The sequence below is a fragment of the Nansenia antarctica genome (assembly GCF_963989245.1).
Source record: "Nansenia antarctica genome assembly, chromosome: 10".
Classification (NCBI taxonomy): domain Eukaryota; kingdom Metazoa; phylum Chordata; class Actinopteri; order Argentiniformes; family Microstomatidae; genus Nansenia; species Nansenia antarctica.
Genome location: NC_137680.1, coordinates 11,233,367 through 11,248,941, shown reverse-complemented (window position 1 = coordinate 11,248,941; position 15,575 = coordinate 11,233,367). Strand labels below are relative to the sequence as shown.

At 40.6% G+C, this 15,575-nt stretch overlaps 1 protein-coding gene across 1 annotated transcript; it reads right to left on the bottom strand.

The window, feature by feature from the left end:
* Positions 1–806: 806 nt before the first annotated feature.
* sri (sorcin) lies at positions 807–13,978 on the bottom strand. The gene is made up of 8 exons (XM_080540923.1): positions 13,854–13,978; positions 6,912–7,007; positions 6,504–6,573; positions 6,285–6,328; positions 5,750–5,897; positions 2,812–2,925; positions 2,313–2,371; positions 807–2,065 (listed from the first exon to the last, which is right to left on the bottom strand). The coding sequence occupies exons 1-8, from the start codon at positions 13,899–13,901 to the stop codon at positions 2,039–2,041; spliced, it is 606 nt and encodes a 201-aa protein (XP_080397049.1). The 5' UTR covers positions 13,902–13,978; the 3' UTR covers positions 807–2,038.
* Between the last annotated feature and the right edge of the window lie 1,597 nt (positions 13,979–15,575).

Below are 15,575 nucleotides of genomic sequence, written 5' to 3'. Positions count from 1 at the left end.
TACTTATTTAATAGTTAAGAGTTTTGAATGTTTAGCACACATATGATAATGGTATCAAAAGCAGAAACAACTATAACAGGTGCACTTATTCCTTCCCTTATAAATCATCCTTCTCTATAGTCTCCCTATTTCTAAAACCCCTATGTATTTATGTGCCCCCCCCCCCCCCCCCCCCTTAAATTAAAACAGCCTCCTGTCACTTTTATGCAACATGTGAAATTAGACGTTGATCCTTACTGACCAACAGTCTAGTCTAGGTATAGGTTTCTGCAACTCGTCCTAGATATTACCCACCTTATACCATGGGTAAGAAGAAATTGCATTCATTTACACATTGTGCTTGTAAATGTGCATTAAATATAGTAAATAAACCCAAATCTGTTTACTTTACTTTCTAATGGAATATTCTACCATTGATTTTGGTAGTCCATCTCATCATTTTTGTTAAAGAGATATGTTAAGATGCTCGTATTTTCCATTGGACTGTGTTATCCTGATTGAACTGAATGATTAATCTTTTTTCCTTCACCATGTTGGTTTTCTTGGACCTGAATTGGTCCTGAATAGTAATATACAGTATACTATGACTACTAGGAGGCACAACACGATAAGCCCATGTTTTTTTGGGCACCAGTGCAAATAAGCTTATAAAGTAACTAACTGACACACTCATACACACTTGCATAAAAAAAGGTTACAATAACCGTTGTGTTCCTTAAAACTGTTCTACCCACATTTAGTTATCAAAGTAACAATAAACTACAACCACTGAGTGGGTATAGCTACAAGGGATGTGTGTTTAATATGAGCATAGCAGAGGTGATTTGGAATCATGCTGTTGTGATGAGGTAGCCCTGTCTGAGACCTAAAGAGTCAAGTTTCGTAAAATACAAACAAGCAAATCTACAGAAAAATAAACGTTCTGTGAACTTCTGTCATAACGAACATAGTATATTTTGGGAAGCCCAACGATTGTGAGAAAGGGAATACCGGTACACGTTATCACCAGTAGCCTAAGCTTACAGACTGCTGTTTCGTCCTTGCTTGCTAGAGAGCTCAGGAAGAAGTTAAATGTTATCAAGTAAAATGTGTATGCCGTATCTAACAATCATTGAAGTTCACTGTAACAGAATGTGTTTACGTTGATTTGTTGTATTCTATTGTGACATTGCCTTTGTTTTGGCTCTCGCTGAATGAGAAGTGCAGACTTCGTCAGAGTTTGATGTTCATACTGTGGGCCTTATTCACTAACCTGTATTATCAATACAGGATAAAACAGAAAAAAATGAAAAAAACATGAAATTGTCTTATTTTTTGTTTGATTTCATTGTGTCCCGTTTGCTCTACTGCCTTTGGGGAAAAAAGTGGTACAAACGCTTAGTGAATCTGGCCCTCAATGTTCTACTAGGATGGTTTCCCCATTACTGAATACATTCTGAATCGACAACCTGACAATGAACAGTTGAGAGGAATATTGTTAACTTTCTGATCAGTTCTCCAGATTCTGTATTCCACATGTATGGGCGTTTTTATTCCTTTCATTCACGTACAGGGAAGTTAGCCCTCAGCTTCAGTTCATGTAGCACAGCATCAGGTTTTGGGTTAATTGATTTGCATGATCAGAGATGATAACTTACAAAATGGAGAGACATACATACTATCACAGTGGTTATATCTATTCATAGTTATTCATGATGAAGACTTACAACATTCACTAACTGGAATGAGTGACAAACATACCATATATAACATACAGTGATTATACATCTGTTCATAGGCACACTAGTGGTTAATGTTTATGATATATTGTTTCCTCTATTCATTATTACAATGCGTTTGTTTTGTAATAACTTCATATTTCGGTCTGTCGATGAAATGTGATAGAGGTTTTGGTCATGTTTGTATAAACTCAATAAAAAAAAAGAAAAGCTGTTTGTGAGTATAAAAATAAATGAATTAGCAAAAACAATAACATGCTAAATTATTGGTGTTATGGAGTTAAAAGAGGATGTCCCTCTGGTTCCTTCTGCCTTGTCTCTTATGTGCTCATTGTGCACAGGATGAACTGAGAGAAAAGAGAGAGAATAGTGTTACAATACTTTACATTCTAGTCATGCAGCAGATGCTTTTATCCAGAGTGAATTATAGTAAGCAAATACAACTGGACAACATTTAAAAAATAACAAGCACCATGTTCTAAAGCACCCCAAAAGTAATACTCAGCAACTAACAACTGTAGGTATTAATGTTAACCATTGAGGTACCATTATTAATGTCACTGATTCATTTCCACAGCCATGTGAGAGACTTACATCATCATACTGAAATGTGGCCGCTCCTTGTCCAGCCTGGTCCCTCTTTCTAAACAAATCTGTACCAAACACACAGATCACGGTCAAACAATGACACACGCACACACGCACACACACACACACACACACACAAACACACACAGCTATAACCTGCACCACCACAAGTTGATCCAACTGTCACACACAATTCCATTAAAAAACTAATACTCAAGTGCAAACACAATCACTTTTTGTCACTGTTTACAGAAGGTTACTGCAACATTTGTTTCTCATCGCTTGGCTTCTATGTCCACTGGTACAGTATGAAGATAATACAGAGATAATGAATTTGAGATCACATGGTCAAGAAAAACCCAGATCACTATAGCTGGGTCCTCCCTAGTCATGACATATCCATCAACAGATAGCTTGCATTGCTAACCATACCTGATCCTACTTCTTGGTGTTCTCTTTTGTGTTTCATATTTTTTTTAACCCAAGAAGTCCCCAGTTCACTCACCAGTCAGGGTCCTGAGTTTCACACAACAACACACATAGTCATCAAAGGTGATCTTCCCATGGCTGCTGAAGCGCTTGATGATGCAGTTCATCACTTGAGGGCTCAGCCTATAACCTATACATAAACACAAACAAACAAACGTCTCATTTGCAGTGAATTCAGAAAGTATTCAGACCCTTTTTCCACATTTTGAATCCATTTAAAATGGATCCATCCAATGAATCCATTTAAAATCGATTCAATTCAAAGAATTTGCCATCAATCCACACACAATACCCAATGACAAAGTGAAACAGTTTTTGAAATTTCAGTAAATTTATTAAAATTGAAATGCAAGAAATACCCCATGTAGGTAAAGCCCAATGCACACAGCGTGCGATTTCTGTTGCACGTCAACATTCCATTTTGAAGTTTGAATGGAAGTCTATGAGAAAATCGCATCCCAATGCACACGGCCCCGATTTTAATCGCACGTCGAAAATTCGATTCCATTCATGACAACAATGGAAGTTGTCGTGCAACAGAAATCGCACGCTGTGTGCATTGGGCTTTACCTGTGTGCATTGGGCTTAAAATGAGCTAAAATACAAAAATGTCACCAACAAATGACTCAATAAGTTTAATTGAGTCCATCCTAACGCAAGAACAATAGTTTAAATAAACAAAAAGTTTATGTACATTTGGAATGAATATTTTATTACTAACATAACCACTCTAAAATTCAAATTAATATTCTTAGAGATACCAATTATAGTTTAAAAGTTTTGAAGCTATACAATGGAGTAAAACAAGTTTATATTTTGGGTTCTGATGAGGTAAGTTAAACTGTCTAAGCTCATTAGACATTAATAAGTTATATTCTTCAAGAATCAATGATTATTTGTCATACATTTAAAACGTTTTTTGTTGTTGTTGTTTTTACCAATCCCAGATTGCCCCTTTAACATATCTACTATTGGATACCATATTCATATTTAAGGTAACATGTCTGAATCTACCACATATGTGAGACTATGAGTGGTGGTTAGCAAGAACGTTTGTGTGGCAAACATTCACTGTTATTGAGTTCAGGGAAAACAAAACGTTAGTGTAGAGGGATTTTAGGCGTCAGCGTCGATTTCAATGTGTATAAGTATTTGCAGTTGAATGAGCCTGGCGGACAGCCTGAAGAAGTCACACCCTCACTATTTGTTAATTCCTTTGCGATTGTAATGTGGCAGAAGAAATCACACACTGGCCATTCCTTTGCGATTGTAATGTATGTCACACCATGTCCTTTGTTGGGAATGAATTTTATTTAATTTTTTAAAGTTATTTCTTCTGAGTGGGGCAGTCCCACTCATATTTTTAATTTTTATTGACAGTACAGTATAGATTATGACAGGAAGGATGGGTGAGAGAGAGAAGAGGGATGACATGCAGGATATGTCCCCGGCCGGAATCGAACCGGGGACCCTGCGGTTACATGGTCGACGCTTAACCCGCTACGCCACCTAAGCGCCCCGGGAATTAAATTTAAGGAGATGGACAGTGTTATTCTGGGAGTTTTGGGTTAGGCCCGTTGCGGGCACCATTCTCCCGTGTTGTCCTAGGCGCACGTATGGTATGGTTAGAACTTATTATCATATGTTGCTTTGAAACTGTTCCATTGGTTATTTTGTTGATACTCATTTTCTGTTAAAACACCACAACTTAATCGTGACCAAGTTATCACAGAGTTTACTATGAAATGTTTTTGGGAGTCAGACATAAAGTAAGTTAAGTTGTGTAAGTCAAAGTCAAAAGTCAAAGTGGATCCCTTATGTTGAGTTCGTTTGATCATGTCCGTGACTGTTAGAAATAATTAGAGGGAATAAATGTATGTCTTATGTTTGACCCGTCATCTATTCTATCGTGTTTTATTTTCATAATCTATATAGGAAAAAAAAACTGTGGTGAGTATCTGGCTTTATTAAAGCGCATTGCAGTGTAGAGGACTACACACAAACGATTGGTTTCTAGAGAAATGGCCAACCATATTTTGCAGTGGGGATTTAAAGATGGTATTTTTGACATGCCATCATTTCTAAACCCCATAGTACAGTAGCCTACTGGTATGATCCCAATAGTACTGTACCCACTATTGTTGATTTTGCTCTATAGTTGAAAGTGGCCTCTATTTTTTCTAATTTTTCTCGACAAGTGATATCTGATGCCTGGTAGGCATCCATCCATCACAATGTGTTCATGTATTCTCCGTTTTCAATTTCCGAAGAACAAAATACTGTAACTTCACTTGCCTTTTTGGACACAAACAAGCATGCAGGGTTGCAACATAGAAATGGAAATGGTTATATTTGGCTATTAAATATTTGCTCCCAGCATAATGAAATGTAATATTCTTCATTATTTCACTTTCCCCGTCATCCCATAAATATTGATATGCACCCCTTGTAGCCCATACAAAAGAGGGTGCAACCAAGAGGTGGGACAACTAAAATGTTTGGCCAATGCTGTTATATATATATTACATATATATATATATATATATATATATATAAATATTATCGTAGTGTGACAGTTCTGGAAGGTTCTGAATAGGCCATTGAAAGTGAATGAGAAAGGCAGAGGAAAGGGTCCTCCAAGGCAGTGGTTCTCAAACCTCTCCTCGGGGACCTCCAGCCGCTCCTAATCTGACGTATATCAGATTGTTTAAACTTTTAAAAAGTGATTTTCAAAAATAGCAAGCTAACTAGCTAACTTAGACCATGTGCAACTGTGTAAATAATCAGTATGTGAATACTAGCATTAGTAGTAGTAATGCTGTTGGTTTAGCTTAGAGTTGCTAAGCCAGCCAAATAGTAACTTCTGCTGTGGTTGGTGTTACTTGATGTTCTATAGAAAGTGCTAACACTGCTCTCTCTCTTCTCTGTACTGTATTCTCTTTACCCATACGTACCCATAGAGGTGACCGCCTGGTGCATCTCCTGGGGGTCCACGGTCCCGCTCTGGTCGCGGTCAATGGACATGAAGTGCTGCTTCCAGCCGTTGACCACACCCCACAGCTCCTTGAACTCACTGAAGCCCATAGTGCAGGACATGTCTTTCTGAGGGGGTCGCCTCAGTCAAGGAACAACAATTGAGAACAACAAGATCATGAGAACTTCTGAGTTTAAATTAATGATTACGTTAATTTCCTAAAGCTTCCTATTGATTGATTCTTCTACTCTCAGAGTGGGAAACTCAGGTATCGCCTTTGTACATTGAGTTTCCAAGTCCTGTGTGTGTGTGTGTGTGTGTGTGTGTGTGTGTGTGTGTGTGTGTGTGTGTGTGTGTGTGTGTGTGTGTATATATATATATATGTTACGGTACTTGTGGGAAAACTAGGGTTAGTGTGTTCAACCTCAGTCACCTCCCTACAGTAAACTACCCAGCCCCTCCACCTGGTCATCCCTCTGATGTCACAGTCTCTCTGATTGGTTAGCCAAAGATACATCCAGCATGTTGATCATCATTCTGCAGGTTTCCAGGTTGAAAGCTGTCAGAGATAATAATAATAAAACACAAATTAATAATAAAGTCATTAAAAACAGAAATGTAAAAGACAACTCTGTTTGGGGTGAGACAGTTGTACTTTGGTCATCACAGGTAAACCTATGGAACCCCTTCATCATCATTTGTGCCAGTCATGGAATCTATGGAGATATTCTTACGTTTGTAGCCACCAGCGATTCCAGACTGTGTGAGGCAGTTCTGGAGCTCCTCAGCTGATATTTGCTGATCCTTCAATTTTTAAGAGACAGAAAGGGAAACACAAGAATTCAAACTTATCAAAGAACAAGAAAAACTAGAAGAGTTGTTGTTTCAGGACAAATCCACCAATAAATATCTATATTAGCCAATGTGGGGTGGGCTATGTTTAGGCTAAAGTGTATTCATATGCAATTCTATGCATTTACGGTGTTGCATACGAAACATATGACAAAAAATTAACAGCTACTGTTGGGACTAAAAAAACACCCACTTACTCCTCAAGTACAGTGCAAGTACCTGTGTAAATTCTAAGTTCATGTGTTGCGAAGTGCCGACAGTGAAGCAATACAACTTAGAAATCATATTACCTGGCCTGCAACATTAGCAAAGTACCCATAGAGAGGATCCTGTTGCTGACCAGGGAATCCTCCATAGCCAGGAGCCCCAGGGGGAGCACCTCCATACTAGAGAGAGAGAGAGAGAGAGAGAGAGAGAGAGAGAGAGAGAGAGAGAGAGAGAGAGAGAGAGAGAGAGAGAGAACGTGTAAGAGAAGGGTAATTCCATGGTAACAGAAATTGATATCAGTGGTATGTTGGTATGTCTACCTATACTTCTTACTTTTGTTAACTTTCATTAGCATCTCTTTTCATGAGGCAGAGCAATTTGAAAATATCTTTCTTTTTGGTTAGAGAATGACCTGGGCAATGATTCCTTACTTGCAGAAGCCAAACCATTGCCTAAAAAAGAAATATAAGTGTTGATATAAGTTGACCGGGGTCTATACTTTGGAGGTTTGATGTTTTTCTAAAACACCGTTAAAGACTTTTTACACATATGATGCTTTTCCATAGGTTGTCCATGGGTTATATTACACAGAACTGCCGAAGCTAAATGCGTTGCTTTTCCAGTGCTACAGACACTGTGGCTATGAGAAAAACTAGGCCAACATGTGGTTAATAGGCAGGACTGTGTGAGTTTGGTTACGACCATAGGTAAAGGGACACTGTGGACCAATCCCAAATTCACCCCTAGGCCCTACCACTTAGCCCTACCCCTCAGATTTTGCACATTCACGTGTAGGGGTAGGGTGTCCCAATTCTTGTTTGCATGGAGGGGTAGGACGAAGTGGTAGAGCTACATGGCATTCCTGACCTCTGGAACAGGTCCATCAACATTGCCCCCTCCATCGAGTCCTTTTAAATCTAAGCTAAAAACTCGTATTCCTTAGCAGTCCCTGACTCACTCTGACTCCTGCCTTGTTTGTTTTGACATGTTGTTCTGTTATTCTGTTGGTTGTTTTTTCTGTTTATTTACACATTAGGAATACTTTCACTGTAAAGCACTTTGGTTGACAAGTGTCATGTTTAAATGTGCTATATAAATACATTTGATTGATTGATGGCCCTTCAAACTGAGTTTTGTGTGTGCAGGGTGTGGCAGGAATTGTATCATACAGTGCCTCATACATTGTTGCTACACTGACTACTACGGAGCACTTGCGCTCCATTGAAACTCACTTTTTAAAAGTTTAAACAACCTGATATACGTCAGATTAGGAGCGGCTGGAGGTCCCCGAGGAGAGGTTTGAGAACCACTGCCTTGGAGGACCATTTCCTCTGCCTTTCTCATTCACTTTCAATGGCCTATTCAGAACCTTCCAGAACTGTCACACTACGATAATATCAGAGGCACACTCCAAACAGACTACCAAACGGAGTGTTATGCAAAATCCCAGAATGCCTTGCGAATCATCGGCACGATACTGGCGAACGCACAAGCACAAAAGAAAACCACAAATGTTAATATTTCTTCATTCATAAAGATTTAAAGCGAAGTTGTTGCACTTGTTAGCGCTCTTCTAATGTGCAGACTGGCAAGGTAGGAGCACGGGTTGCTAGCCTACAGAGCACCGCTATCCGCTATTCTTTTTTTTTTCTTCTGATTTTATCCCTTTTTCACCCAATTTGGTATCCAATTGAACCCAACCTAGCATCCAATTATCCCCTGCCTATTGCGTAGGATCCGCCGCACAACCCCGTGGCCGGCAGCCCCAGAGGAGACTGCCAGGCAGACTAGCTGACTGGCTCCTCGAGCCCAGCACCGTTATTCCGGCACCCCGGGGGCGCTGTTGCGCGACGGATCCTTGTCCGGAAATAGTCCTATACCGCCCTCTGGAGCGGCCGCTCAATATGCCGCTCCCTGTGTGCCTCGGCCATATCCGGGTCTGGCGAGACCGGGATTCGATCGCAGTCCCCGGTGGGCAGCTTGCACTAGTGGCTAGTGCTTAGACCGCTACGCCACCGCGAGGCTAGAGCACCGCTATTCTGTCGTGAACTGGCCTGGTAATGAAGCATTGTTCTTTTTTCTTTGATCGATTGATAGTGAAACTTAAGTTGTGAGCGAATTGGGTGCGTCCATGCTTTTCTATGATACTTCTGATGACGTATCAGGGTCTTGTAAGGTTATCCCATTTCACAGGGGAAATGCGAGCGGCACTCGAAAACGAGGGATAGGAGTAAAAATTAGAAATGGGATTAGGCCTGTGAGTGGTTATGACCTGGTGAGGATCACATGAGAAGGTCAATGATCTGGATATTACTTCATGGTGATTCTAATCACCAAGACGACACAGAACAAGGTGTAGTTTGCATCTGTTGCCTTATCTAGATCATAAACTACACGTTGAGTACTTTTCTCAATACATTTTTCAAAGCCAACCAGATCATATTGGACGCCAACCCAGGCACTATTGTGACAACAACTAACTGTTGTTGTCTGACAGTGTGGTTGTCTGACAGTAGGACTCAATTCAAATTGCAACTTTACAGCCTAGGCTATCCACTGCAGGTCGTAATGCCTAGTGTGATGGCAGAATTGTTAGGTTTCATTGAAGGGTTTATAAATGTTTTATTTGAACAAATCGAAGTTTTGAGTACTTTCCGCTTCTGCTAGTTTGCAAAGAACATCCTGTAGCTTAACCACAATCTTGTCTGTAAGCATCCATCTCTGTGGCTTCTCTGAGAAAGGTGGCTGGTTTTCTGTGGCACGTGTGTGTGTTCGCCTGAGTACAAATGTTCATCTCGCCTGCTGTTTGGGGCTCACTCACTTCATGAGACTTCTGTGCACACAGAATAAACACAAAACCTGTTTGATTCAAATCTAGATCTCTTTATTCCATCGGCTCACCAATAAGGAATATATTAATTTCCATCACACTAGTTCCGATCTTTTGTCTATATTTTTGGGAACGCCTGCTTACATAGAAATGACCCGCTTACATTTGCTTACACTTGCTTAACACTGCTTTGCTTAATCAGCTTCACTGTCGCGCTTCTCTTTGGAACAGCTGTTGTGAGAGAAACTAACGTCACACGTCATCAAAATGCAAAGACTGTGCATTTTCAATGACGTGCGAATCGCAATAACAATCAATATCCAACCTGTCCGCTTAGATCACAGTCAAAATGACAGATATCCAATTCGTATCAGATTTATTTCCAGTTCCACATATGATTGAGGCCTGAATCGGATCTGAGAATATCAGATTCAATGTGTTTTTTTTATTGCTTAGGCTACACGTTCATGTTACATATCCGATCTGTGCCACATGTGAGCAAAACATCTGAATTGTGTCACTTCTACCCTGGCAGTGTAAATGCGGCCTTTGACTTGACAGTCAAGGGTTATATTTAGTGATGCTCCGATCTGATCGGCGCCGATCGGTATCGGCCGATATGGCCTTGATCGGTTTTGATCGGAGTTCTCAAAACGGCCGATCAAACATGACCGATCAGTTTACAAAATGGCGTCGCCAGTCTGGAAATATTACACAGTGTCGGAAAGAGACAACAAATATGCCGTTTGTAATGTCTGCTCAAAAGAAATACCTTGCGGAGGAACGCACGCAAGGTCTTTCAATACCACGAATATCATACGGCATTTGCTGCGTTCGTCGATTCGCTCAGAGAGCGCCGAAGCGCACACTGGGCTCGACGTCATAAAGGGACCGAGTGCTTTGATTGGACGAGAGGCGTTCCACGAGTGCTGGTCAGAGTTCCAGCGCGACTTCACGAGCGTAGTGTAGGTAGTGTTCACCGACGTCATGTGACCCCGCGAGCAGGAAGTCACTTGGCCCATAGCAACAACAACTATTAGCGCGTGAGTTTTAGGTCTTCCTCTGTGCACCTTGCACAAGTGTAGATAGCGAGCGACTTTTCAGCAGCAGGACATATTTTAGATGATAAGAGGAACAGGCTGAGTGCCAAAAACGCTGAGATGCTTGTATTTCTCAAGGCTAATCTGCCAGTGATGCTGCTTAATCAGAAGTAAGGTTTGAGTCTGAAATCTCCTTAGGTGCAATGTTTTGTTTTTTTGTTTTATTGATTATTGCTGACTTGCTGTCTTATCTCCTCCTAAATATGACTTGAAACTGACTGACTTGAAACAGTCTTTTATATTTGGCTATAGCCTGTTTATGTTGCAGTTTAGTTTGGGTATGTTTATTGTTCCTCAGGAAAGCTACAGTTACAGTATAAGCTCCAAGTTCTCTAAGAGCCCCTAGTTCCTCTCATTCGAGTGGAATGTTGCACATTTGATGTGACAGTGTACATTTTATTTATTATGATTTTTATTTTCACATTTTATTTGTTTTTCCTGAAGTAAGCTACAGGTGGTTGTGAATTCAATAAAACAGATGGTCGTCAATTCATGATACTTTCTCATCTCCTAATTTCATTTAAATACTTAATATACAATGTCAATGGTGTTAAGAATAATTTAAAACATAAATAATGCTACACAATAAATAGAATGCTTCAATTGCCATTTTCGACGCTGTGATCGGTGATCGGTAGGGTGACCAGGTCCCAACAACCCAAATGTGGGACAAGGAGTATGTTTGTGTGGGACAATGTGGGACACCCTCTCAACAGGCCCCGACCGAACTTTAGGTGCCCCTGGTACACCCAATGCTTTCAATTCTGCTGTACGTTTTGCAGATGATGAAAAGTGACTGAATGTTTTGTTCACTACAGACTCAATGTCAATGTTCAACCTGTCTCCAGCATGCTTTGCACTGTTGTGCACTATGTGGGCCATACAGTTAGCCTTTATGATGCAACTGTTGTCTGCTTTTAGCTTCTGGAAAACAGAATTGTTTTTCCCATAATTTACACTTGCATTGTCAGCAGTGTATGCTCAAATCATGTCAGATTGCAGGCCCTTTTCTTGTAGCTTGCTTGTAATCTGGCGGTGTATGGCAGCAGCTGACTCATCACTATCCTCATAGAAGTCAATGATCTTACTTTTCAAACCCAACTCTGGGGTCCAATATCTCAGAGACAGTGGGAAGAGTTTTGTCGTGCCATGATTTGAAGCATCTGAAGCCACCGAAAAAAATGGTGTTATCTTTAATTCTGTCAAACAACTCTCCGCAGAGGCAGGGGCAAGCACATCTGTTACTATGGACGCTGCTTTAGTACGACCACATGACATTTTCTTTGCTATCTCAGAGTCTGGAAAAATGGTCGGAGCTAGCTTGTTAACACAGTCAATTGAAAGGTATGATTGGGAGTGTTGCACTGTATGGTAAACATGTGTTATTTCTGCTGCTGTTACCTTATCAGAGTGGCCATCATTTTTCGGTTTGAGTAGGAATGTCTCCATAGAGTTGGATGTCTCTTTTTGAGCGACACGTTTCTTGTGAGAATCGCATTCTCGGTGTCTTTTGATGTCGTATTCACCGCCATGTGAAATTGAAAAAGAACTCTTGCAAAGATTGCAAAAAAACTCTCTGAGAGTCGCCCTGCACTGGCTTCACCCACGTATAAGTGTTTTCCCAGTTTTTGTTGTAGGTGCATGCATCTTATTTTCTTGCTGACTGTGGTTTGAGTTTCCTCCATTTTCTATAACCTGCTGCATCTGACTCGCGTTCGTCGTTGTTGTTTGGGGGGGACTTGCTTTCATTGGTTAACCTGGCTGCACTTGACCCCAGCACCTGACGGGTGCTACAGTTTGATTGACAGCAAACACAGCCCCGTGATGATAGCCTTCCCTGCTTTCTCCACAGCCATCGGATAAATCCGATTTTTTTATTTTTATTGTTTTGCCAATAATAATTAAATATGCGGGACATCGTCCCAATTTGCGGGACGCACTAAAAGTCGTGAAAATGCTGTGCAGTCCCGCACAAAGTGGGACATCTGGTCACCCTAGCGGATCGGCAGATCACTGATTCCAGTGATCGGTGATCGGCACCAAAAACCCTGATCGGAGCATCTCTAGTTATATTAGGGTTAACCCTAACCCAGAAGTGGTTGAAAGATAAGCACCATGTGTAGGGCCCACTCTCAGAGATAAGCCAAATTAAAAGCCAGTCTAACAACCAATATTTACATTTGACTGATGGGGGCTCAGCAGTCCCTAATATCGACTGGGTGGGACTTGTGCATAAGAGATTGAGAGATTGAGGATTTGGGATTCAACACTTACACGAACACAAGACTAGGTTACCATGTTTCACCCTGACACATGAGGCCCAGGAGATCAAACGTCTAAAAGGGATCGCATGATAAGCTACTTATTGCAATAGGCGTAGGTGTCCTGTCCTGGGCCAGGGCAGCTCTCGTGAAATGCCTTCATGTCCGGTATAAAAGATTGCGTCATGGAAAAAAAAGCTCACTTGTATGTCTAGTTGACTTTGCCACAAATCGAAGCGGAAGCCCTTCGCCTCTGTCCCCTGCGCGTCTGGAATGTTTACGCAACATGTTTATAAAGTCCAATCTAATCCAAACGCGCTTGTTTCATTGTAACATTGTGTGTTCTGGGGTGTAGGCAGGGCAATGATTCAGTTACTTTCAAATCTCGCAAGACTGCAAGTTTAACATATGATGCAACATTAATAAATGACCACACATTGTGACATTCACAAAGTAAGGGCTCGCGGTTCATGGCAGGCATAATAGTCAACAAATTGTATTTCGTATGGTAAAATAACGCGGTGTATTTACACAGTACATGTCAATAGGCTTGGCAAAATGTCACAACAAAAGACAAAAGTGAACTTCCGGACACCTAGGCAATGCAGCGACTGTATGCAGCGATTATTATTATTATTGTGATTTTGTATCTGAATGCTGCAATGCCAATGTTGAGGAACCAAAGCCAAAGAATTGCACTCGCGTCTTGTATAGTTAGTGAGATGTAAGTGATTTCCGACTTCTAAATCGTCGTTTTCCATTAGTGAAAAGCGATATATACATTTATTTATGTTTAACTTGTCCTTATCGGATGGTTCATAAAGAAGATCTTACCCCTCCTGGGTATCCGCCTTGGGGAGCGCCATATCCTGGATAAGCCATATCTTCGAAAGAGAGAATAATACTGTCTGCTCCAAAATGTTTAATAAGGCTCTCCGAGTTAATCCACTTGCCCTGCCCCAAATTCAAAGGAAGGAATGTTGGACATCCCGCGAGACAATGGCTCTGTGATCAGTTAATGATAATAGTGGAACTCCGCCCACTTCGCTCGGGTGTTTTTTTAAATGAGAATTTCTTCAAAATAAAAGCGCCCACGTTAAACTTGTTTAAGCATTTAGAAAATACTAAATATGGATAAAGGAACCACATATGCAACTACATCTGGAAATAATGTAATCCTCTCAATGTATTATTTGTGTAAGGCTTTCAAATGATTGTATTATCCTAATTATCTTGGTGAAAGACTGCTTCATCATTGCACAGGGGACACATAAAGGACTGTACCCTAATACTTTTCCAAAGCTAAAAATGATTTTTATTATCACTCTATATTCCACCTTGCAACTTTACTTACTGATGTAGAGACAAAATTAATGTGTCTGACCATAAAGCTATTCTGTTTAATCTAATTTTGCCCAAGGCACCCACTATCCAGGATATCCATGTTTGTTCCTGCTCTGTAGTCTCTAACTCTTACCCTGACAGGGTGCATCACTGCCTGGCATGGCAACTGCACTGCCCTCAACCGCAAAGCGATACAGAGTGGTGCGGACAGCCGAGCGCATCACTGTATGTAAGCTCCCCTCCATCCAGGATAGATATATATACGACAAACGGTGTGTCAGGAAAGCCTGGAGGATCATCAAAGATCCCAGCCACCCCAACCACATCCTGTTCGAACCATTGCCGTCCAAGAGGCAAGGCCTCTTCTGGAGCCTCAGGGCCAATACTCAGAGGCTAACCAACAGCTACTTTCCCTAGGCGATCAGGCTCATGAACAAGCCCACTGTAGTCCATTGACTATCTTCCCCTAGCACACCCCATTTACAGTGCATTTGGAAAGTATTCAGACGCCTTGACCTTTTCCACATTTTGTTGTGTTTTAGCCTCAATTTAAAATGGATTAAATTAAAATAATCTACCATCAATCCACACACAATACCCCAGAATGACAAAGCAAAACCACTTTTTTGGGAAATGTCTGTAAATGTATTCAAATGTAAATACAGAAATACCTTATATACATAAGTATACAGAACCTTTGCAATGACGCTCTTAAAACTAGCTAAAATGCAAAAATGTCATCAACAAATCACTTGAAGACTTGAAAAAACACAGCCAATCAGAACAAAATAAAATGATCCTTTAAGTCCAGCATTCTTTTCATCTTAGAATCTGTGAAGGCTGAAGAGTTAGGATCTTTAACCGACGCCATAGCAAAATAGAAACTTAGCATGGCAGTAGGTAATAAGGAAAATAATGTTTACAGAGAGAGCTGGTAAAGGCTGAAAGAAGCAGAGGGATGAGAATGAGGGGAAAAAACGACCATGAGAGTACAATGTGTGTCAAATTATATTATATATATACGACATAGCTAAAAAACAAACAAAAAGTTATCCCAATGAGGGAAGTTGAATTCTTTGTATGTTTTGATTTGCTTAAGACTATCAGTTAATAACAGTGACAATGGCATCAGTGCACTTACGAATATGCATATTTCTAAAAGAGGACCACAATCCAACGCAGGACTTGTGACTGGAGTTCTAACAACATTTT